The sequence below is a fragment of the Pelodiscus sinensis genome, chromosome 12, assembly GCF_049634645.1.
Source record: "Pelodiscus sinensis isolate JC-2024 chromosome 12, ASM4963464v1, whole genome shotgun sequence".
Classification (NCBI taxonomy): Eukaryota; Metazoa; Chordata; order Testudines; family Trionychidae; genus Pelodiscus; species Pelodiscus sinensis.
In genome coordinates this window covers 37,983,014-38,008,467 of record NC_134722.1, presented here as the reverse complement: position 1 = coordinate 38,008,467, position 25,454 = coordinate 37,983,014, and the positions used below count along the sequence as shown (strand labels likewise).

The 25,454-nt window shown below is 45.6% G+C and overlaps 1 protein-coding gene across 1 annotated transcript in view; it reads left to right on the top strand.

The window, feature by feature from the left end:
- The window catches only part of NECAB2 (N-terminal EF-hand calcium binding protein 2), a 378,362-nt gene that overhangs the window by 255,819 nt on the left and 97,089 nt on the right, over nucleotides 1-25,454 (top strand). The window contains exon 6 of the mRNA XM_006133911.4: nucleotides 20,875-21,011. Coding sequence (XP_006133973.1) covers nucleotides 20,875-21,011 — 137 coding nt within the window. The remainder of the gene's footprint in view (nucleotides 1-20,874; nucleotides 21,012-25,454) is intronic.

Sequence of the window (25,454 nt, the reverse complement as noted above, 5' to 3'; positions counted from 1 at the left end):
TATGTCTTCATTATGTCTAAGTAATTGTCTTTTTTAATAAGAGCTCTTGTTATTTCACTAAATATTCAGCAGTTCATTATGCAGCTGCCAGAAGGACTCTGGTGGGTTAACCTGCTGTCACCAATTTATAACCTGTTAGATTTAGGATTTAGAATACCACACAGCCTATGCTGTTATGATTTCTAGCTTATGAGTTTCCTGAGTCACTTTTTCAGTTTGTCTGTCTCTCTGTAATCTTCTGCTCCTGGCATATGCTTCTCATGCCACACTTAATCCTCGATGTGCAATGCCCTCTGAAGAGCTGTCGCCTCATGTCTCTGCATGGTGGCTGAGCAGCTCCCTTTAATGGCTGTTCTGTTTTACATCCTCAGTTCCCAGCTGTGCCTTAGGCGACTCAGGTGTGGTTGGGTGTATCAAAGAGCTGGACAGTCTCTGAGTATCTGTAAAATGGGAATAAGTTGTTTCACCCATCCACCCCCTTTACCCAGCTTGCTTATTTGTGTAAATTGTAAAGCATGTGGGAGCAGGTATTGTTTCAAACTTTTTATACAGCACCTACCACAACCAGGCCCACATCACAGCTGGGGCCTCTCGGCACTATGGTAATACAACCATTATGGATACTACTTCTTTTTCTGTGATGGCAATAAACTACTCTCTGATGATGGTGGTGGTGGTGGCACTCAAGGTCGTAATAACTTTCTAGGTGTATTCAGGCCCCCCAACAGGCAGTTGCCCTGGGACCTGGCAATTCAAGGGGGCTCCTGACCACCTCTAATGCAGCAGTGGTGGTGGTTGAAGCCCAGGGCCTTTTAAATCACTGCTGGAGTGCTCTGGGCAGCTCTGAGGGATGCCTGGGAGGTGTGGGGGGGTAGCATGCCATGCTCTGGGTGGTGCCGAGGGCTGGCAGTTCCATGCCCGTTCCTTTGCCCGAGGCTACACCATTTCCAGGAGCCACCCCACTTGCCCAGGGGCTCGGTGAGTCTGTTGGCTCCCCTGACTGGTTTCCCACCTTTGATTAGCTGCTGCCACCGGAGTCATGCTAGTTTATGAAGATTCTTCTAAATTAAACATACACAGTCCTGTGTATTTTCATGGTCACGCCTGTGGATTCTGGGCTTGATGCTGGATGAGACTTGATTAATTTTGGTAATGAGGAAAGTCTCCTCAGCTTTTTCAAAGAGTTAAAAGCTCATTTATGGGAAAAGTGGTCGTGACTAAGTGATTGTGCAGCCATTTTTTCTCAGAGGATTTTTTTTAAAAGGTCTGTAGTCAGATATAATTATAGATGGCTTGAGTGGGCTGTCTGCACATTATATTGTATTATGAAACGAGGGAGAAGATATTGGCTTTTCAACCAGTTTCTTCATTTAAAAATTTTTTGGCTTTGGCTTTTTTGGGATTGTTTGCTGTTTTTTTTTTTTGTTTTTTTGTTTTTTTCCTTTTTAAGTGGGGCATGAGGGGCATGAAGCTCATTCAGTTCTTCTGAGATCTCTGAACCACTTTGGTTGTCATGGAAATAGACCTTGTTACTCTTTGTCACAAACCAAGATCAATTGGTATGTATGCAACTTCCATTATTTGAATCGCATGGAAGTGTGTTTTAAATAAATTTTAACAAGTCCTATCTCTGGGCCTGCACTCTGTTATCTCTTTTTTTAGTAATTAAAAAAGTAGCTAACAAAAACCCATGAGTCTGTATTCATCATGTGTCCCTGATTATTAAAATCTTTTTACCTGAATTCGGTATCCAAGGTAAGGGAAGTCTGTCTTCCTAAGATTAAACCTCAGTGCTGCCCTTGGCCTACTGAAAGCTGCCAGAATTAATTCTTTCTCACTCTCTTTTGTATTTGCTGAGCTCTAATCAAATTCGAAAGATACTGATGGGAAAGAGTTGAATGATAGAAAAACCAAAGACTTTCTAAGGGCTTGCTTAACTGAACTGATGAACTGTGCATGTCTGGAAAATGGCACCAATGTAGGGATGTAAAATCCTATTTAAAATGTTAATTGGTTAAACTATGTGTTTAACCAGTTAACCAGCATCCTGTGAGTGGTGGTCTACTGGAGCAGGTCCCTGCCCGCAGCGTGGTGTGGTGAGCTGGCTGGGCTCTGGGTAGGGAGCTGCTCCAGCTCAGGTGGGCCTGTGACACCACAGGCTGCTCTAGTCAGGCTGGGACGAGCCTGCCACACTACACCATGGGCAGAGAGCTGCTCTGGCTGGGCCAGACACTGGTTAAACGGATTCCCCTTGTAAGCATGCAGGTAAGGCAAATGTTTACCAGGTAACCAGTTAACCCTTTACATCCCTGCACATGTGAGCAACATCAGACACATAGTCCTCACCCACCACTCCTGACATCAGCTTGTGCATGGTTCATGGCTGCTTGCAAGATGTGTGCATGTGAGATGAATAGCGTGCTTGCAAGGATTCATGTGGCATTTGGAAAATCCTGTGCACCTCATGCTGCACCCCAACCACTTTTAAAAGGATACATATAGACAGCACATTTCTAAGCTTCTTCATTCATCCCTTCTGACTTTCCTTGCTCAGAGTTGATCTCCATAGAAATAAGAATAGTTGAGATAAGGACTGGATAAGTATACAAGCTCTCTGGTGCCTGCCCTGTCAACCATATTGTCCAGCTTAAGGTCTGCTTCACCCAACTCCACTGCCTGGACATCCCATCTGCCCTATGGTAAATGACTATGTGAGGCATAGAAGCTCTGAAATCAGTCTCTAACAATAGAGGAGAGCTGCTTATTATTGAAAGCAGAAGACCTTGGTTGAACACAGTAAATGAAAGCAAGATGTTGTTTGAGTCGAGTGAATCTTGCAAGATGTGGCAGGTATGAAGAAATGACTGGAGATCTGTTAGGATTGTCCTGTGTCCTTTAATGAGAATCTAACTAATGAATGCTAAGAGCTCTGATCGCAGGTTGATCAATACAATCTAGATGGATAGTATCTACGTTCCTAGATGGATTATTGGAAAAGTTACTCTTGAGATTAAAATCAATCTTTTTAATAGCTTTTGATTTAAATTGTCATTATTATACAATCTTCTAAAAGTCATATGCATTAGATTCAGCTAGAGATGGGTCTGAAGTGATCACCCTCAAGTATTGGAAAAGTTTACACCAGGATCTAAACTTTGTGGCCTAGGCACAAAGCCAACAAACCATACATCTTTTCTGATATCAACATTTTGAAAATGATGTCTCCTCCATTTCTACTACACTTGGGCCCCATTAGTACAGTTCTGTCTATTCAGTATAAAGCCCAATATTGCTACAGGTTTAATGTGGTCCAGCAGGACCAGAAATGTTGCAGGTCTAGAGAGCCCCAGTGGCAGAGGTTGATGCTGGCTTTAAGCGAAGCCGGTCTATGGAGCCAGCAGGGCGGCAGAGCCTGCACGGCACCAGAGCTTGCAGCCATTGGGACAGAGAAGCCAGTGGGAAGTGAAGCTCACGGAGCAGTGGAATCTGCAATTGACAGGGCCACCAGGAGCTCTGGTGGGGTGTCAGGGCTGCTGGAAGGTTGTCAGAGCCACTGGGAGCTCTGGCGGGGCGGGGCGTTAGAGCTGCTGCAAGGCCAGCAGGTCAGGGAGCTCTGATGGGGTTGCCACAGCTTGCAGGGCGAAGAGGCTAGGGAGAGGCACCCAGCAGGGAAGCTGGTGCCCCTCCTTCTCAAACCTCCCCTGGTCTGGCAAACTCCCCTATCTGGAACTAGTCAGGTTCAACCTGCAGACGCTAAGCATTCTCTGCAAGGTCTGAGCATCTTGACTTCCCCTTAAAGTCAGTGGCATTTGAAGATGTTAATCACTTTTCAGAACTGGGCTCCTAATAGCAGCTCAATGGAAAAAGTTGAGAAGAGCAAACTAGAGATTCCCTGAGTGGTGACCTAAAGCCATCTCGGGAGCCCTGCAAACTGACCATGCATAAATGAGTTCCTATCTTTTCACAAGCCTTGGAAAATGGAAAGCAGAGCTTACTGAGATGGACACTAATTCTTTGTTATTGCATTGACAGAAGTAGTGTCAGAGGCACTAAAGTGCCAATAAACTTTAGCCACCTCCAAATCTTTGGCTACGTCTACACTGTCCCGTAGGGCGAAATAAGATAAACAATTTGAGCTATGCAAATTGCATATCTTATTTCAATCTTATTTCAAAATAGCTTATTTGGTTCCTTAGTGCTCGTGGAATGAGGTTTACAGAGACATCACAATAGCAAACCCGAAATAATGGGCTTGCTGTGAAGATGCAGGATAGCTATTTCGGGATACTCCGGTATCCCAAAATAGCACTGCAGTGTAGACATAGCCTTTGTGTTTGTCAGCAAGGATCCTAGTATTCAGCTGGCCCTGTGAATCTTGTGGCAAGTGAGGGTTCTGTTTCTATCCACAGCGTGCTCAACATATGAGATAGTTTCCTTCTCAATAATGCAGTATGGTGTTGTATCAGCTTCTTTGACTCAAATGCGTGAAGAAATGTAAGTCTTGCTACCAGAAGGTGAAAGGGTACGAAGGGCAGATTAGTATCCTTCTGTCAATGCTGTTTTTAGTATCTTCACACTATTGGGTGAAACTTATGTAGATGCATGGATAAGGACTTCTGCATCCTTCAAGGCCCTTTGTGACGTGCAGATGACAGTGGGGCAAGCCAGCTACACAGAGGAGTCTCTGTACCTCCATGCACGACATGACAAGATACGGCACATTGCATTCATCTGTGGGTTTCAAATGTCCCATCCTGTTAATGTTCCAAAGGATCTTCCCAATTACCTTTTGCCACTTCCTCCAGTAGTACAAACAACATTCTTGGTGTTGATTCTATTATAGCCATGTATTCTGAAAAGTGCCCCCATATAATGACCTTTTATGGAGTTTATAATCAAGCACTGCCTAAATATTGCTATCACCAGCTAGAAAATAAGGAAGATTCTTAAAAAGCAATCAATCTGGTCCTTTTTGTGTAGTCACTTATAAATCTCAGTGATAAGGAATCTGCCCTGCTGGAAATGCACAAGGAGTGTGTGGCCCACATGATATCTAATTTTTAAAAATTATAGGTACAAAAATGCACAATCATTTTGCCTAAATGACTGATTATGCGTAGCTACGTGGATGTTTGTATCCAATTTTTTACTTGGGCTTGCAATTTTCATATGTTAACAATACATGCAAAACAAATGCAAAATTATTGCCATAATTCATTGATGTTAATGGAAATATATCATATTAAAACTATTGTAAGGGATGGGGTATCAGACCTCATTGTTATATTCAACTGAAACATTTTGCATATTGGCCCCTACACATACAGTTCTCGGGCACAACCCTCTGCAAGGTCTAACCTCAAATAAGTGATTTGGTAGGAAATGGGGCATATACACATTGCCTTAAACAGAAGCTTATTTCTATTCATATTGCTTGAAATGTGGGAGATACTGGCAATGATCTGAAGATCTTTTAAGTTTCTATCACCAGTCTGGGGGAAGCATCTTGTTCGTTTAGGGATGGATTGTACCACCATTCAGGTCAATGGACAAACTCTCTTTATCAGTGCAAGATTAAGCTTTTTGAACACAGAATAACTTGCTTTAAAGGCTTCATACTCCTGTGTTTGTCTGAGAACAATCTGACTCTTATTAGAATTTTTCTCTAATCAAAAAGCAATGTAATGTTTTATAATATTTTGCTAGTGTTTGCTTTATATTATCAGAGACTACCTTAAGTCAAGGTTTCTCTCTCCTATTTCTAATCTAAGAATAATTGGAGTGCTTTCTTATTCAGCAAGAAATCTTAGTTTTTAGCAGGTATCTCTTATCAGAAGGTGCAAAAATAATTTCTTAGGAAAATGTGCTTCCCCAGAGAGGAGGCTGTTTATCTCTTGTCTCATATCTCCTTTATTTTCATATAAGAGCAACATCCTTTCATGCTTGAAACAGGGAAGTTAGAACCACAGATGGAGTGGGCTTTGTTGAAGTAACAGTGGATAGAATCATGCTCTGAAATATTTGTCACATTGTGTGTAACCAGCTCTAGGACATTTCTCTGGGGGAGAGATGGCTGCCTTGGCAAACATTTCAGTTTCTTTGTTTCACTAGGTTAAAGGACCTAAATCTGGCCCAGCATCTGATATGTTTTAATTATCCTGATTCCAGCCAGCAGCTGGCATATTTTAATTACTTGCTATCTAAAGAGTGTTTGTGGCTGAGCCAATATGTGCAGAACAGAAGAGGGCTCCCTCTGTAAACATTCAGACTTTTGTTTGATAATGTACTCTCATCTCTTTGCAAGTTTCTTAAGGCAGCAGCCTTAATCCTCCTCCTCTTTAAACTTTATAGAAATTAGCAATCACATTAAAAAAATGGGGGTATAGGATTATTCCTTATATACTGTTCTAATTAATACACTCTGCCCAAGTTTCAGGTTACAAACTCTAATGCAGCCCTCATCTCATTCTGCCTCCTTTCCTACCTTTGTTTTTGTTTTGTAAAGTCAAAGTATGTCTGGGGAAATAACTGGTAGCATCTGGAAATGACGCATTCAATTACATGAACCAACTCCTTCAAATTGACAGCCCTACATAATATAATAAAACCCATAGTGTCTTCATGCTTTCCTTTCTCTGTGAAAAACCATTTCATGCCTTATCTGTTGTGAGCATGAGATGTGCCAATGAACTCCAATTTAGCCCATGCAGCTTCATTGAAATTATTGTAATGAGCCTATACCACATGGATTAAAGAGTTTTTGACATGTAGTATCTCATTAAGTCAAAGTTAATTGTGTTAATTCAATTTTATTCTAAAAACAAGTTGAGTCTATCAGTTTTAGCCATCTTAATAGAGCAGGAAGCAGTGAAAACTGTGTGTATGTGTAGTGTGTTAGAATGCACAGGTAAAAAAAAAAATGACTGTTTTCAAAGAGTGGCCTTTTCATTTTAAATGTGGTATTTCTCTAGTCATTTCCATCCAAGGATGTAAACAATTACACCTTGCAACACCCTTTCATGGTAGGCTGGTAATATTGTCATGCCAGTTTCATTAGTGGGGAAGTGAAATAATTTTCCCACTTTATATAGGAAATCACTGGAAAAAGTTAGGAGTAGATGCCAGGATTCCTGCATTCCATTTTCTAATCACTGAATGATGTTGCTCTTCAGATAATACATGAGGTGCCAAACATGAGTGCTTTAAGTTCTAGGTAGGTGTTTCCTCAGTGCTTTATTTCTTTAAAAACAAACAAACAGACTGAGACCATAATATTTCTGAGCATTTTCTCTGTTCTCACGTTCATCATGATATTTACATCTCTCCAAATAATTCAAAATGTAATGCTGCAAAAGGATGGGGATGCATTGGAGAGGGTCCAGCAGAGGGCGACCAAAATGATTAGGGGGCTGGAGCATATGACTTATGAGGAGAGACTGAGGGATTTGGGAGAGTGAGGGGGGATTTGATAGCAACAAAAGAGAAGAGTGAGGGGGGTTTTGATAGCAGCCTTCAACTAGGTTGCATTAAGAGCAGCATTGCCAGTCGATCCAGAGATGTGATTATTCCTCTTTACTCGGCTCTGGCGAGGCCACATCTAGAGTATTGTTTCCAGTTCTGGGCCCCCAATTACAGGAAGGATGTGGATGTATTGGAAAGGGTCCAGTGGAGGGTGACCAAAATGATTAGGGGGCTGGAGCATATGACCTATGAGGAGAGGCTGAGGGAGTTGGGTCTATTTAGTCTGCAGAAGAGAAAAGTGAGAGGGGATTTGATAGCAGCCATCAACTTCCTGAAGAGAGGTTCCAAAGAGGATGGAGAGAGGCTGTTCACAGTAATGACGGATGGCAGAATAAGGAGCAATCGTCTCAAGTTACAATGGGAAAGGTCTAGGTTGGATATTACGAAAAACTATTTCACTAGGAGGATGGTGAAGCACTGGAATGGGTTACCTAGGGAGGTAGTGGAATCTCCATCCCTAGAGGTGTTTAAGTCTCGGCTTGACAAAGCCCTGGCTGGGTTGATTTAGTTGGGATTGGTCCTGCCGTGGGCAGGGGGATGGACTTGATGACCCCCTGTTAGTCTTTAAAGTGCTACATAGTCCTGTATTTTGCTTCAGCTACCCCAGACTAACACGGCTACATTTCTATTACTATGTAAAATATGGGTATTGATGATCTATTCTCTTCATCACATTCTTGATTTTACACTCTTTGAGGTATGGACTCTTATCGTATATATAGTAGCCCAATGTCTGAGACTCTGTAACGCTGAAGTGCTGGCTGTTCCCTCTGGGTGGCACTGTTGCCTCCCTGGCTGTTCCCTCTGGCAGTGCTGTTGCCTGAGTCACATCCTTCTCCTCCCGCCGTGGTACTCTGCTGACTTCTGTGCCACTCAGCTGGGCCACCGCGGGGCAGCAAACGATGCAAGTGGCCGTTTGGGCACCGTGGTCCCCATGCAGCACCTCCGTGCTGCATGGGGAGCGTGGGGCTCAAAGGGCCGCTTGCACTGCTTGCTCCCCTGCAGCGGCCTGGCTGAGTGGCACAGAAGTCAGCCAAGCACTATGGCGGGAGGGGAAGGGGGGCGGGGCGGTGACGTACATGGCCAAGCCCCACCCTCCCTTCACCACCCACTGTGGCGCTCGGCTGACTTCTGTGCCATTCAGCCGGGCTGCCACAGGGGAGCCCAAACAGCCATGTGCTCTGCTTGCTCCCCCACGGCGCCCCGGCTGAGCGGCGCAGAAGTCAGCCAAGCACCACGGCAGGAGGCGAAGGGGAGCGGGGCGCTGACGTGCACACTCAGCTTGGCCGCCGCATGGGAGCAAGTGGCACAAGCAACCGTTTGGGCTCAGCACTCCCCATGCAGCACAGGGAGTGGGGAGTCCAAACAGTCATTTGGGCTCCACGGTCCCCCGAGAGGGGGGGAAGGGGAGAGAGAGAGACACACACACACACACACACACACACACACACACACTCAGGAGAGAAGACCTACATGGAGGAGAGACCTGAAAATCCCATCTTATGACGGGCTAATTGACTAGTTGTGTATAATACCTTATGTAATGGCACCTGTATCTTTGGTGGGCCCGTTAGGTGCTAATTCAAATAAGAATGACCTTTAGTGCGTCCTCTAAATGCTGCACTGCACCTGTACATTTTTGCACTTCTGCAAAGTTGTGATCAATTGGAGGTGAAGTAGCCTGTACATCTCATCAATTACAGAAGGCATGGAGACTGTTATATACGCTCTGTATTTCAGATTAACACTTTGATGCTTCAAATTCACTTTAACCTTGGGAACACTTTGGATGACTTTTTTTTCTATAATACATCAGATGTACTGGATAGTAGTAACCAGTGTATTAAACATGGCTGGAAATGTGAAGATTTACAAATGAAGTGTGGATTGAAAATGGAGGATGACGCAGCTTTACTTCAACTATAAAATATTACTGATAAAAGAAATATCTTGGAAGCTTGTCAAGAGCAAGCAGACTTGCCATTTGGTGACCTTGTCTTCAGATACATCTTCTCAGTCCCAGATGGGCAACAGATAAAAAGAAGCTTAAAGGGCAGAGAGATCAGAGAGGATCCCAAAAGAAAGGTATTCTAATGTGCTAGCTGCAGCACAAGAAAACATGTGGGCTGTGTCTACACTGCACCCCTTTCCCAGAAAAGGGATGCAGATGAGACAAGTCAGAATTGCGAATGAAGCAGGGGATTTAAATATCCCCCGCTTCGTTTGTATAAACATGGCTGCTGTTTTTTTCCGGCTCGGGGCTTTGCCGGAGAAAAGCGCCAGTCTAGACGGGATCTTGCGGAAAATAAAGCCTTTTCCGAAAGGTCCCTTATTCCTGATTTTAAGAGGAATAAGGGACCTTTTGGAAAAGGCTTTATTTTCCGAAAGATCCCGTCTAGACTGGCGCTTTTCTCTGGCAAAGCCCCGAGCTGGAAAAAAGTGGCAGCCATGTTTATACAAATGAAGCGGGGGATATTTAAATCCCCCGCTTCATTTGCAATTCTGACTTGTCTCATCTGCATCCCTTTTCCGGAAAAGGGGTGCAGTGTGGACACAGCCTTGTAGTTTTATTTCAAGTTGAATAATATTTAGAATTATTCTGGACTTCCAAATAGCATAACCTAAAATAGTAACATAACCTAAAGCAGGGATGGCTAACTAAATCAGACCCTTAGAAATTAGGGTGAATATCTTATTGAGAGACATTTAGGTAGTTTTAATTTAGTAAATTTATAAATTGTTATATTGTCTTACACTGTTCTCACCATAAATAGATGATACCAGTGTCTTAGTGCAGAGGCCTTTTTATTAGGAGATGTGGGTGGATCCCAGATATGGGGCAAGATTAGATGAGACATTGCCTTTAGTTCTGTTTCAGCAATAGAGATGGGTGTGCTGAGGCTGGCAATTGACACACATCTTCAGTCTAGACTACAGGGTTTTTTCAAAAAAACTTCCCCTGCATCTAGACTACTGCTGCGTTCTTTTGAAAGTAAATTGAAAGAACATGGCAATTTTTTTGACCATGGAAAACCTCGTTTTACGAGGAAAAATGCCTTTTTTTGAAAGTGCTCTTTCGAAAAAAGGCATTATGTAATGCAAACTGCTTTTTAGAAGGAGAGCATCCAGACTGCCTGGGTGCTCTCTTTAGAAAAAGCAGTTTGCTTTTTTGAAAGTACTGGGTTGTAGTCTCTATGCTCTCTTTTGAAAGAGGCTTGCAGTCTAGACATAGCCTTAGAGAAGATAAAGGGTATGGCTCGCTATGCCAAGAGCCCACATCTCTGGAATACTCTTTCCCGTCATCTCGGCTGGATTCCTCTTTGTGACAAATGGCTACATGGGTGATCTTCCACCACTCTGTGTGTCCTTGCGCCAGGCTCTGGAAGGAAGAAGGTCAAGAGACACCTCCAAGGAGCAGGGCATTCTAGGCTGTGGGATCTGGCTCTGGCACTGCTGTCCAGACAGCTGGCTATCCCACTGTAAAATACATGTGGAGATAAGTCATTGGAGCTCTACTGAGAGATTCACTAGGCAAAGTCAACTCGCAGCTGGTGTTTATAGTACTTGACCAGCCTGCCCTAACAGAATGCATCTACATGGGCTGGCTACCTTTGTAGGCTGAGACTGTACGCCAGTTGTAGTGGTGGCTTTTTATTATGAGGATAGCTCAGGACTAAAATGAAACCACCAAACAGCCCTTTGTTTGGCCTGAAACCAGACCAGTTTGGTTTGGTTTCAGACTAGCAGACTCATGACACAGAGCTCCATAGCCTTGTAAGTGTCCCCTGAGCTAGTCTGTTGAACCAGGTTTTTAAATATCTACCAGTTGACCTATTGGAGATTATTTTTACTGTCAAATGGGTGCTCATCCAATCTGTCCCAAAGTTATTGAACTCAAATGCTATGCTAGTGTTTCAAATTAACTTAACAAGTCAATAACATTACCTAGAGATGCCAATATCTTAAAATAAAAACCTCAATAAAAATGACATTTAAGCCTTGGAAACTAATTATTTTCAAAGTGCAGTCAATTTTGAAATTAATGAATCATAAAATTCCTTGCTATGCTTAGTCCTTTTTAAACTCCTTCACTTCAAAAATATACATTCTTTTAAAGAAAAATAAAATCTAAGTCTGAGTGAGCTTTTTTGGAAATGCCAGGCATTCATCCTCAGGGAGTTAGGAAATCAAAGGATGGCATAGAAACAGATCTGAAACTACATCATGTCTGAGTGGTCCATATTTTCAAAAATGCCCCCACACAATTGCAAGCCTAATGATTTTCATGCAAATGGGATTTTCTTGGCATTCACAAATAATCATTTGTGTCCAGCTAGTGATTTATGCATTCAGATAAACAAGGTTGCTGTGCAATTACCATAGCTCTACATATGCATTACAGACTTGTTCTGGGGTACTATTACATAGTCACTTGTAAAAATATGACCCCATCTTTTGTTTCTATTATGCCCCTTCCTGTAATATTGAAATCAATTATTCATACAAGATTAGGGTTGGAAGAGCCTTCATAAGATCATCTAGTTCAACCCCCTACTCAAAGCAGGACCAGCCCCAACCAAATCATTCCTGGTCTTAAAAGCCTCTAAGGATGGTGATCCCACTCCCTCCATAGGTAACCCATTCCAATGCTGCACCACCCTCCTAGTGAAACAGTTTTTCCTAATATCCAACCTAGACCTCCCCTGCTGCAACTTCAGACTATTGCTCCTTGTTCTGTCATCTGTCTCCACTGAGAACAGCCTCTCACCATCCTCTTTGGAACACTCCTTTGGGTAATTGAAGGTTGATGTCAAATCCCCTCTCACTTTTCTCTTCTGTAGACTAAACAAGCATAAAATCCTCAGCCTCTCCTTGTAAGAATATGCTCCAGCCCCCTAATCATTTTGGTTGCCCTCTGCTGGACTTTCTCCAATGCATCCACATCCTTTCAAAACTGGACACGGTACTCCAGATGTGGCCTCACCAGTGGGGAATAATCACTCCTCTTGATCTGCTAGCAATACTACTAACGAAGCCTTTCTTGGCAACAAGGGCACACTGTTGACTCTTGTCCAGCTTCTCATCCACTGTAATCCCCAGGTCCCTTTTTGCACAGCTGTTGCTTAGCCAGTTGGTCTCCAGCCTGGAGCACGGAAGTCTTCCACTCTGAGGCTACATCTAGACTGCAGAGATTTTGCACAAAAATGGCCGTTTTCACACAAAAACTCACGGAGCATCCACGCTGCAAGACTGTTTTTGCGCGAGTAAATTTACAGTATATCAGAAAAGAAAGGGATTTTGTGCAATAGTTATTCCTCTTTCTACAAGGTTTGTGTGGACAGGAAATGGGGGGTTTGCACAAAAAACGGGGCCATTCTGTTAATGGCAATCAGCTTTCTCATGAGAGAGCGTCCATGCTGTATGGATGCTTTCTTGCGGAAAAGCACATCGCTTTTTCAATACACTTTTACAGTGTGGACAGGCTCTTGTGCAAGATGTTTATGCGGAAGATCTCTCATAGCCTGAGTGTAGGACTCTGCACTTGTCCTTGTTGAGCCTTCTTAGATTTATTTTGGCCCAATCATTTAATCTGTCCAGGTCACTCTGGACCCTATCCCTGCCCTCCAGTGTATCTACCTCTCCCCTTAGCTTAGTGTCATCCGCAAACTTGCTGAGGGTACAAACCACTCCGTCATCCAGATCATTAATGAAAATGTTGAACAAAACTGGAATCAAGACTGACCCCTGGGGCACTCCACTTGATATTGATCACTACCCATTGTGCCCTACAATTTAGCCAGCTTTCTGTCTACTTTCTAGTCCATTCATCCAGGCCATGCTTCTTTAACTTGCTGGCAAGAATATTATGGGATAACTGTCCGGTATGGATCGCATACTCTGTTTAACTATGCCAATTTGAAGCCAACTTTAGATTAGACAGAAAACTGTTCCTGTGTAGACAGAACTTTAGCTTCAGCCATGTCTTTTTAATCTATGATTCAATTTCCCTCAGGCCATCCCTGCATGGGAAACCTTTTTGAATAACTTAAGATGTGAACTTAAGCTAACATACTGTACTGATATACCCAACTCCCCTCCCCTCACCACATGGACACCAATTCTAGAATGGCAGAGACTTTATGCAGTTTGCCTTACATTACCTGGGAAGAGTTCTGAACTAAAAGCCCAGAAAAGCCATTCTTGTCCCCAATGAGCACCCGTATCTGGAAGTTGGAGTGGGAGGTGTTTGTTGTTAATACAGGGATAACAGCTTCTGTATAACTGGTGAAGCTTCATGTGGAGACAAAGTTTCAGATGCTGAGTCAGCTGGAAACCTACTGAGAGAGTCATGTGGAGATGTCATTAGCATCCACATGTATAGAACATTTCACATTCTGTGCCAGCAGTCCCACAGTCATTAACATAGGATTAAGCCCTGCAAGGGGGTGAGCCCTGAGGGAGAAAGGAGCAGCAGGGGGGCTTCAGATGGAAAGGGCAGGGCAGGGGGCCAGCCTCTCCCAACCAGCTCTTCAGCACTGCCTAGCCTGTGCTACCAGGGACTCCAGCAATGACTTAAAGGGCCTGAGGCCCTGGCTGCTGCTGCAGTAAATGGCATAGTAGCTGAGAGTCCTGAGTCCTTTTAAATGGCTGGGCCCCAGGTCAGCTTCCCCTTTTGCCTCCCCTCCCCCATCAGAAGCCCTACCACTAGGGTCTTTAAAGTACTGTCATGCCATCACTTAAACATCAGCTGTGTACTGGCCCGGATGTCTGCCCTTCATCCATGGTCAGGAAAGCATCACCACCTAGCCAGTATGGCTCTGAGGTAAACCTTATAATTAGTAGCTCTTTTCAGCAGAGTGCCTGGACATGAAGCTTCTTTGCAGGCTACTCCAAAAGTCTGTGTATGACAGTGTGTTCAGGAGAAGGGGGGGATAACCCAGTCATGCAGTCCAGTTGGCTGAGCTGAAGAATAGCGAGTGTCAGGGCAAAAGTGTTACCAATGGTCAGGGTGATCTTTGGGGGGGGTTATGAAGATTTTTGGGAGTTCTGAAGAAAAACCAGGAATCTATTCAGAGGCACAAAAAGGCTGATTTTAAATTTTTCACATTTAAATTGCTCCATTGTGTGTCACATGTGTAGGTACCCTCTTGCGCAATGCTGTTACACCTATTACTTTTCAGGAAGAACGGCGTTGCGCAAGAGGGTTTTTCTTGTACAAGAAGGGCAGTGTAGACGCTCCTTCTTGCGCAACTGCCTCTTCTGAAAAAAATGGTGGCTCATTAGGTATGCAAATTACGCTCAGCGATATTCCATGCTTAGCCTCATTTGCATATTACTTGCGCAAGAAGCCGCAAGTGTAGACATAGCCAAATTGTTCTCCTTGGCCTCTGAGAATAGGATTTAAATGGGCTTAAACTGCAGCAAGGGAGTTTAGGTTGGACATTAGTGAAAACTTCCTAACTGGTTAAACACTGGAATAAATTGCCTAGGAAGGTTGTGGAATCTCTATCTCTGGAGATATTTAAGAGCAGTTTGGATAGACTTCTATCAGGGATGACCTAGACCAGGGCTACTAAACTTTTGGGGGCCACAATGATACTCACAGCACATGCCAAGGGCCGCAACTTAAGGGTAGTTACATGTACATGCAAATATATGCAAATAGCTTCTTTCACACTGATGGGCATGAATACAAAGATTAAGGCAAGACTACACAACACACAGGCCCCATTTAAGTCAGTTCTGCTGATACTAATAAAATGCAACATTGACATGATTTCCACCGATATGACAGCACTTGTAATGAGCAATGACAGCCAGGAATTGAACTATTAAAATGCATAGCAACAAAAGAACATTATATTGTCTTGTCATTATGGAGCATGTTCCCAGTGGAGGCCATGTTCAAAGGATCCCACCCACGAGCTGTGTGTTGAGCCCTGCATAAACCCAAACTGTACCATGGGCCACAAACCAACAGGCTGCGGGCTGCGTGTCGAATAGCTCTGATCTAGACAGTGCTTGGTCCTACCATGAGGGCAGGGGACTGGACTTGATAACCTCTCAAGGTCCCTTCTAGTTCTATGATTGTATGAGTCTAACATTTTGGAGCAGAGTAATAAAACCAATATTGTCTTTATCATAGTTTTTCAATTCAATAACATCTTCCCAACACAGTGCATAGAATAAGCACTGATTCTTCCTGAGGCAAGGCACTGTTTCTTTATTATGTGACTGTATAATGCTTAGTTCAATGGGACTTTGATCTCAGTTGGGACCTTAAAATATCACAAGTTGAAACTTTCACATCTGAGACTCTCTAGTCTGGCAAAATCTGTGGTCTTCACCTCACTACACAATTCCCAGCTGGGAGGATGGCGGAAATGGGGCATTCCTCTCCAGGCCTGACCTTGCAGTGGTGGGGATTATAAAGGTGGAACACAGGGTAAACTGACTCATTTTTCAAAGTGCAGGAGGAGAGGCCCTTAAGAATGTCAGCTGGTCCCTCCATCCCTACAACACCTCTCCTTTGGTCCCAAGGGGAGAGCTAAATGGTCTGTCTGCCCCCTACAGCAACCAGAGTTGACTGTTCTTCTCCAGTGTGTGGGGCAAGTGAGGAAAGCAGCCAATCTGAAAAGCTTTTTCTCCTGAGGTAGGGCTGAAATTCTCACAACGACTGCAGTATTTTGCACCATTGTGAGAATGGCACCAGACCCAGCCAAAGGCATGTGACTTGTGATGAAGTGAGAGTTGCCAGTACTGGGGAGGGAATGCCATGTAAACCCACATGCAAAGTATCCAAACACTTTGAATTTTCTTTATTAAACATACGTCCCAGCACTACATTTAGGCCTCTGGTCTGTGGAATGTAACTGTTCTTTCATCCCATCTGAACCCTTTCTCTGTCTGATTGATGAACAGATTTTGACCTTTGTAAAGATGGAGAGACAGAAAACCTCACAAAGAATAACCTCATGCCCAAAGGCCCCTCACGCCGCCACCCTTCAGGAACTAGAGGACCAAGAACTAAATTTAATTTCACTTTGTGGGAAAATTGAAGGATGAAGCAATTTATACTCCCAGGCCGAGACCTATATCAAGTGCAAGATCAAAAGAGGTTAAGACAGATGGGGTAGGACCCCTGGGAGAAAGGAGATATATTTATATTGGAATGGTGACAGATTCTGTAACTGTACCCACGCTGCCCGTGTGCTGCTGAGATAAGTGGTTACTGAAAGGGGGAGAAGCTGCAGACTGTTACGTTCGTATTGAAGTCAAATGGGGAAGATCCTTGGCAGACTGCTGCAAGACTGTTCCACAGGGCACGAGAATCGCAGCACCCAATCCATTCAGTGTTCAACTCTTGCCAGTGCTGCCTGGTCAGTACCTCTTGTGTGGCTCCCCTTTCCCACTGCAAGGATAAATTAATCAGCTCCCCCGGACGACACGTTCACAGCTGCATTGTCCTCTCGCCTCCATCCCTGTTAACTAACGGGGGTACGTCTACACTACAGCGCTAATTCGAACTCACTTAGTTCGAATTAGTTAATTCAAACTAAGCTAATTCGAACTAATGCATCTAGAACTAAAAACTAGTTCGAATTAGCGTTTTGCTAATTCGAACTAGCGCGTCCACATTGAGTGGACCCTGAAGCGGGGTTAAGGATGGCCGGAAGCAGTGCCGGCAGGGCATCAGAGGAGGACTTAGAGCGTGGAGATGCTGCCTCAGGCTAGCCGAGGGCTGTGCTTAAAGGGTCCCGAACCCCACCCCGGACAGACAGTTCTCAGGGGTGTCCCGCTTGCAAAGCAGTCCTGGCTTGAAGTGCCCTGAGTGCCCACCTTGGGCACATCACAGCACTCGGCCATCAGCCCGGCTGCACTTGCCGCAGGCTGCCATCTGGGGAGAGGGGTCAATTGGGGGGCTGCAGGAGAGCTTCCAACCCTGCCACGCAGGGCTGGCCTTACCATAAAGTGAACTGAGGCCACCGCCTCAGGTGCCAGATTGTGGAGGGGCACCACTATGACCCAGAGAATTGTGACCTTTCAAAGTTTTAGCCCAAGCTAGGTGACATGGGGGCGTCATTTGAGCTCCCTGCCTCAAGTGCCAAAATGTTGTGGGCCAGCCCTGCTGCCACTGCAGCCTCAGGGCTACATTAGCTGATTTGCTTCTATAACTGCAGAAAGCCCCATTAAGAAATGACAGAGGTGTAGGTCCTAGGCTGGGCCATGAGATACCACTGAACCTGATTTGTAGAACTAGCATGGGCTCCCAAAGACTTGACTGGGGCATAAGAACCACACCGGCTGTACACACACACATGGGAATTGCGGAAGGCTGTGTAGAGAGCAAAGAATGGGGAATCCACAACAGTATCTAGAGAGGCCAGTCAGGTGGCTTCTCAGTTTGGAGGGGAAAGTCAAAAGGGAAAGTTTGTTGGCAATTGAAACAGCACCCCAAAATTATTGCTTTTACAAACAGCAATCAGGTACTTGGAGACTCACTATTAATATACCCAGATCATCAAACAGATGTATCTTTCCTGGGTACATTCAGTAATTTAGAAAAGAAAGAAATACAGGGAGGAAGACTCTGGTTAATCAGAATAATGTAACTTTTCCCATGTTTATGTTAAATAAGTCAATATGGGTATGTCTACACTACAGCGCTAATTCGAACTAACTTAGTTCGAATTAGTTAATTCGAACTAAGCTAATTCGAACTAACACGTCTAGAACTAAAAACTAGTTCGAATTAGCGTTTTGCTAATTCGAACTAGCATGTCCACATTAAGTGGACCCTGAACAGGGCTTAAGGATGGCCGGAAGCAGTGCTGGCAGGGCATCAGAGGAGGACTTAGAGCGTAGAGATGCTGTCTCAGGCTAGCCGAGGGCTGCACTTAAAGGGACCCGACCCCCACCCTGGACAGACAGTTCTCAGGGGTGCCCCGCTTGAAAACCAGTCCTGGCTTGGAGTGCCCGGAGTGCCCACACTGGGCACATCACACCACTCGGCCATCAGCCCGGCTGCATTTGCCGCAGGCTGCCATCTGGGGAGAGGGGGCAATTGGGTGGCTGCAGGAGAGCTTCCACCCCCAGAAGCCCGCAGAGCCAGCCCAGTCCTCCCCATCGGGGGCTCGTGCCCCATTCCTCCCTCACCTCCTTCCACTTACCCTTCCCTAGCCCCTTTTCTTGATGTACAAAATAAAGGACAATTGTGTTCAAAACTGGAATCTGTCTTTATTGAACAAAACGGGGGGAGACTGGGAAAAGGAGGTGGGAGAGGGGAAGAGAGAGGCTGGGAGAGGGGAGGGCAACTACAATGATCAGAGGTTGGGAACAGGTCCCATATGAAGAGAGGCTAAAGTGACTGGGACTTCTCAGCTTAGAAAAGAGGAGACGGAGGGGGGACAGGATAGAGGTCTCTAAAAGCAAGAGTCGGGTGGAGAGCGTGCATACAGAAAAGTTCTTCATTAGTTCCCATAAAGAAGGACTAGAGGACACCAAAGGAAAGGAATGGGTAGCAGGCTTCAAACTAGTAAGGGAAAGTTGTTCTTCACAAAGCAAAGAGTCAACCTGTGGAACTCCTTGCTGCAGGAGGCTGTGAAGGCTAGGACTAGAACAGAGTTTAAAGGGAAGTGAGATCAAGTCATGGAGGTTGGGTCCATGGAGTGCTATTAGCCAGGGGGTAGGAGTGGTGTCCCTGCCCAAGGTTTGTGGAAGGCTGGAGAGGGATGGCACGAGACAAATGGCTTGGTCACTGTCTTCAGTCCATCCCTTCTAGGGTCTCTAGGGTTGGCCGCTGTCGGCAGACAGGCTACTGCGCTAGATGGACCTTTGGTCTGACCCAGGACGGCCATTGTAAGCTCAGAGCTCAGGATCGGGGGTCTCAGTGGACCCCCTTGATTTTCATGCAAACCTGCTCCTGGGTGGCCAGGCTGGCAGCTCTCCTGCCCAAGCCGGCCACTTTCCTGTGCCTAGTGCGGAGATCGTGGACGAGGTCCACGATGTCCGCACTAGCCCAGGCGGGTGTCCGCCTCTTGCAGTCCCGGGCAAGCTCCCGGGAGCCGCCAGCCTGGTCCCGGGAAGAGGGGGAGGGCTGGGGGGCATCGGGTGGCTGGCTCGATCCGTGCCAGGTGCAGGGTCTGCTGGCTGGGTGCTGGCAGGCTTGCACCTGGCACGGGCACCGTAGCCAGCCCGTGCCCCTTTAAAGGGTCCGGGGCCAGGAGGGGGGCATAAAGTTTCCCTGGTGTTGGCCAGTGTGGCCACCAGGGAAACCTGGGGAGGGCTAGCCTCCCACTAGTTCGAATTAAGGGTCTACACAGCCCTTAATTCGAACTAAGCGCTCCGCTAGTTCGAATTAAATTCGAACTAGCGGAGCGCTAGTGTAGCGCCTATCAAAGTTAGTTCGAACTAACGTCCGTTAGTTCGAACTAACTTTGTAGTGTAGACATACCCTATGTTATTTCAGAATTGCAGCACGACTAGCATAAATCAACCAGCCTCTTTCTTTTCCTTTTCCATTTCCTTTTTTCTCACAATCCTGTCATGAACCTTCCACTGAACCTATTGTATAGAAATCTTTTTCACTGTGAACTTTCTTCTCTTGGCATTACATTTTGGCCTGCCCCCAGAATTCACAGGAAGGAATTTTCTGCAAGCCAGTGTCATATCTTGAGAGGCATGAAATGAGCTCTAACTAGAGATTGCTATAACCAGAGTCTGAGATGGAAGGGCCACAGAGTAACTCTCACACCATCACTTAGATGGAAATTGCTGAGTATGATTATACATTCCACTAATGTCCAGTGCGAGAAGGTGGGTGGAGGATTTTCATGTCAGTGGACAATAGGGTGCCCAGATTGCAAATGTAAAAAGTCAGAACAGGGGTGAGGCGAGCCTATATAAGATAAAGCCCCTATATTGAAACTGTCCCTATAAAATCAGGACATTGTGGGTCTATGCTACAGGGCTTAACTTGAAATAAGCTACGCAAATTGAGCTATGTCAATTGCATAGCTTATTTTGAAATAGCTTATTATAAAATAGGGAGCATCTACACAACACTTACTTCGAAACAGAGCACTCTTCCTCCAACTTCCCTTACTCCTCCTACAATAAGGGTTACAGGTCAGAGTAAGAAGTTGTCCACCTTGACAGTATATTGACATTGTTTCAAAATAACTGCCTGCTGTGTAGATGAGGACGACATTATTTCGAAATAATGTTGCTGTGTAGACGTACCCCTAGTCACCTGAGGAGAAGGGAGCAGGCTTCCTGATGGCCACTTTCTACAGAGTTTTCTTACCCAAGCTACTGGCACTTTCTCACAGAGCTCCATGCCTTTCTTTTCAGGTGTATGAAAGAGGCACCAATGTGGACCAGTTTGTGACCCGTTTTCTATTGAAGGAGACTGCCAACCAGATCCAATCTCTGCTGAACTCTGTGGAGAGTGCGGTTGATGCCATTGATGAACAAACCAATCAGATCAGGTTGGTGATATGTTCTTGTCTTCTGCATTCTGCGCCCTACTGCTGCTCTTCTGGTTTAACCTGTTTTGTTTGTTAGCCAGCCTTTTCTACTACCAAGGTGCTGCTGGGGGATGCTTATATAGTCTGTGTCTTGAACTGGTGTGGCCAACTTTTTCAAACACTTTTTACTTCATGGTGTATCATGGAGCAAGCAGTGAAGTAAAACTAGAAGCTCAAACTAGAACTAGGAAACACAGGTTTATTTGGGTGAGTTGGAAATATGCTTCACAGAGTGAAAATTGTGATGTTCAGTCCCATGCAGAGGGGCACCACCTGACCTCCACTTAAGCAGAAGCCAAACACCACGTAAGAGCTCAATGTGATTCTTCCCAGTGTGCTAGAGAGAACAGCACGTTCTCCTCTCCGTGGCTAGCCACTGCTGAGGTCATGTCATCATTGTCTCACTCTGTCTCTTTCGAAGTAGCTTTAGTCCCAGCCTGCGAGACAGGTAAAGCAGAGATTGCAGAGGAAAGGCCCCTCTATTGGGGGAGGAAGAAGGAAAGAAGAAGGTTCCATGATCCCACCATACTCATACCTGCCAAATTCTGGCCATTAGGGTTGCATGCGAGCACTGAGCTCTGCAAGGTAGCATGTTTTGGGGCTGTGGACTGTGTACATTGACTTGGAAACTTATGGCTACACCTAAGGTCTGCTCTGCAGACAGTAATCTTCTATAAGAAAAGAAATAGCATTGAGGTAGATGCTAACACAGAATTCAATGGCACTTGCAAATAAATGCAATAAAAATGCAGATCATGTCTAAGATCTCATCTATCTCGACAGCATACCTTGCAGTCTGTTTATATATAAATAATGATTTATAAAAAGACTTCAGGCGCTGCTACCCAGGATTTTGCTGACCCTAAAGCTTTCAATAACATTACTCTTTGCAAGGCGGCATTAGGAAAAATAAATCAATGGGGACATGGCTGTATGGTCAATAGTTAGTTGATGCAACCAGGCAAACAAAAGTGCTTTCATTTAAAGTATCTAATTTACTTGCTCTCCAGCACCTACATATGTCCACAACAGCGTAAGAGAGCACTCCAAATCACACCCCCACCCTATCGTATCTACCTAGGGCCTTGAGGAGATCTCGACTAAATAACTACAGTCTACCAGTGGCCAGCTTTCTGTTTGCTGAGGAACTTGAGAGGTGTTCAAGTGTCCCCCAAGCTCAGATTTTTTCCACTCTTTATATTCAGTTTGTTACATTACATCAGCTTGCTCATCCAAAAAAGTGCTGAGCAGAAGCAGTTTTTCACATAGCAATAGCTAATTATTGCCAGACTTTCCATCTTGCAAAACTCTCAGATTCCCAGCCTTTAATTTATATCAGATTGCACAGACAGCAGGATAATGCCTACCTACTGACTTCTCTTGGCATAGGTATGCCATAGGCCAGGGATGTGATCTGCCAGCAAAGTGTAGGTGGAGCTATATCGGCAAAACTGTGGTTTTAGATAGAGTGTACTAGAAGACTTACCTGGCATTGCTCAGGTCCTTCAGAAAGGGGCTGGTGCTGTGGGAGGTAGGGGTCAGGACAGGGGTTGGGGGCTCAGGAGAGGTATTGGGAAGTGTAGGGGGGGTTCAGGGCATGGGGGGGCAGTGCAGGAATCAGAGTAGGGGTGGGGGACTCAGGCAGGGGGCTGGAAATCAGGGGTGCTCACTAGGCCTACTCCCCAGGGAAAAGCCGGGGAGCCAGTGTTGCATGACCTAGCACCCAGTGGCGTCCGTCAGGAGACGGGAGGGAGGCGGGGCTGCACAGCCTGGCTTTGGTCCCCAGAGGTGCTGCTTTGGGATGGCCAGGCTCCTGGCTGGCAGGACTTGCCCCTCCCACTCAATCCAGCACTGTGCAGGTCTGGCCACACTGTGGGGAGGGGGGGATTCGGAAGATACCCTCTTTTGGAAGCCCCTTACTCCTTGTAAAATGAGGTGTACAAGGGGCTTCCAAAAGAGGGTCTTTTTTGACATTTGGCCCTGTGTAGATGGGCCAAATATAGAAAAAGCCTCTTCCAGAAAAAGAATCAGAAGAAGATATGCAAATGTGAGTTCAATTTGCATACCTTCTTCCGAACCCCTCCCCCCCCCCAGTGTAGCTGTACCCTGACTAAAGGCTGTGGGGAGGGGTTTGGTGCACACAAGTCCCAGCCCCAGCTGGCCAGTCTCTTACAGGTACGGGGGAGGGCCGTCACACTCCTTATCCAGCTTCCAGCTCCCTGCAGACTGCTGCGTTTAGCAGCAGGAAGTCAGCCAGGTTAAAGAGGCTGGTTGGGGGTGTCCCCCTCCCCATCCGGGAGTGCCCCAGCCTCTAGTCTTCTCTAGTCTACTCCGCCGCTGCTGCCGCTTTGCTCCTGGTGCCTCTGGTCTGCTGGGGACCGTCTCCAGCAGACCAGGGACACCTGGAGCAAAGCCGGGAGGCGGACGGGTCCCGCGCCTCTGAGGCTTTGCCAGAGCAAAGCCTCAGAGGCGCGGCAGCCCGCCGCCACTGCGGCTTTGCTCCCCGTGTCCCTGGTCTGCTGGGGGGGGGGGTGCAGCTAGTGGCCCCCCCCCCCAGCAGACCAGGGAGACGTGGAGCAAAGCCCCGGGCCTGTGGTAGAGCAGGTGGGGCGCTGTCGGTTGGTCCCTCAGCACCACTCCTTGGTGCTACTGGACCAACCCGGCAGCACCCCAGCTGCTCTGCCCCAGGAGTCCTGATTCAGCCACTGCTGATCAGTTTCAGCAGCGGCTGAATCAGGAAACCTGGGGCAGAGCATCTGGGGTACTGCTAGGTTGGTCCAGTAACACCGCCGCTCCTCGGCGCTACTGGACCAACCCAGCAGCACCCCAGCTGTTCTGCCCCGGGAGTCCCCAAGTCAGCCACTGCTGAAACTGACCAGTGGCTGACTACAGGAAGCCCCAGCCCCGGGCTTCCTGGAATCAGCTGCTGATCAGTTTCAACAGCAGCTGACTTGGGGACACCTGGGTTTCTTAAGTTGAATCTGTATGTAAGTCAGAACTGGCGTCCAGATTCAGCCGCTGTTGAAACTGATCAGTTTCAGCAGCGGCTGAATCTGGACGCCAGTTCCAACTTACATACAGATTCAACTTAAGAACAAACCTACAGTCCCTATCTTGTACGTAACCTGGGGACTGCCTGTATTACCTATTTTATTTTCTCGCCACGAGCTCTCATGCTTGAGGTCTCTTCTAGTCTTCACAGTTATTGCATGCACGCCACTCTGCTCTCAAAACCTCTTCATGATTACCTTGTGCTATGGCACTTTGTGCTACTTGATCATTTTCTGTTTTTCTTTTCTAATAACTTTCTCTTTGAAAAAACCCACCCCCATCGACTCTTGCTAAGTCTGGTGAGCTCAAACATTTCTCCTAACATACTCATATACGTGTGTCTCTTGGTCTATCTCTCTCGCTTTATCTGCTTTTGGCCCAGTGCTCTGAAACCTAGAGGGCTTTACCCCAGTTTCTCACCCTCTTTCATTTCCTTTACATTCTCCATTCCCAGTCTTGAGAGAGAGTCAGAGACTTCCTGCCCTTCATTTCCACACCAGAGAGTCAGAGACGCTGATGTGATATTAAAATGTCTATCATTTGTTTGAACCTCTTGGTTATTGAGTAAAGCTAGAAGATGTTATGCCTTGTAGCCATATGTGTAGTTTTGGGTGGGAAATTCTATGAGCTTCCTCCCTTTAGTTGCATAGCTATCCATTATGGGTGTTCTGCACCTTCCTCCAAAACATTTGGGACAGATTTCTGTTAGACACTGGATAATGGTCCAAAATAACCATTGTACTGACCTAGTCTGGTATTTCCTATGTTGCTGTATTTCTTTATTGCCAGGCAAAGAAAATCACATGGAAGACTCAACTAATAAAAGTAAACACTTAGCATTTATCTAGTGCTTTGTATCTCCATTGAATTATACAAATATTTAATTCAGTTATTTCAAAATACTTCAGTGAGAATTCAAAGCTAGAACAGCCTATGGTAGCTTGCCCACAGCCAATCAACAAGCAAGTCATTGCTGGATCCAAGATTAGAATCAGGAATTTCTGGCTCCCTCTTCCTTGCTAGAATGTGCTGTATCTTTTGAGGTGTGTTTGGTGCTATAGATGTGAATAAATGGAAGCTGAGAAGTTTCTATCCACTCAATTTGCAGTTAAGATGCCTCTTGAACCCTTAAGTGGATCAGAAAAGGCCTTTTGGGGGATCAGAGGATAACAAGTTGTCAGTTGGGATGAAATGTTTTTGGATGTTTCAATGGAAGAGGTTTTGGATAAAGATGTGAGAGGAAAACTGTTCTGGATCTCTAGGAGAGGATATGAAATGGGCAAATTTTGCACACACAAAAAAAGTCTTTATCTGTTTTGGTGCAAATTTCACTATTTTCTATCTTTAACAAAG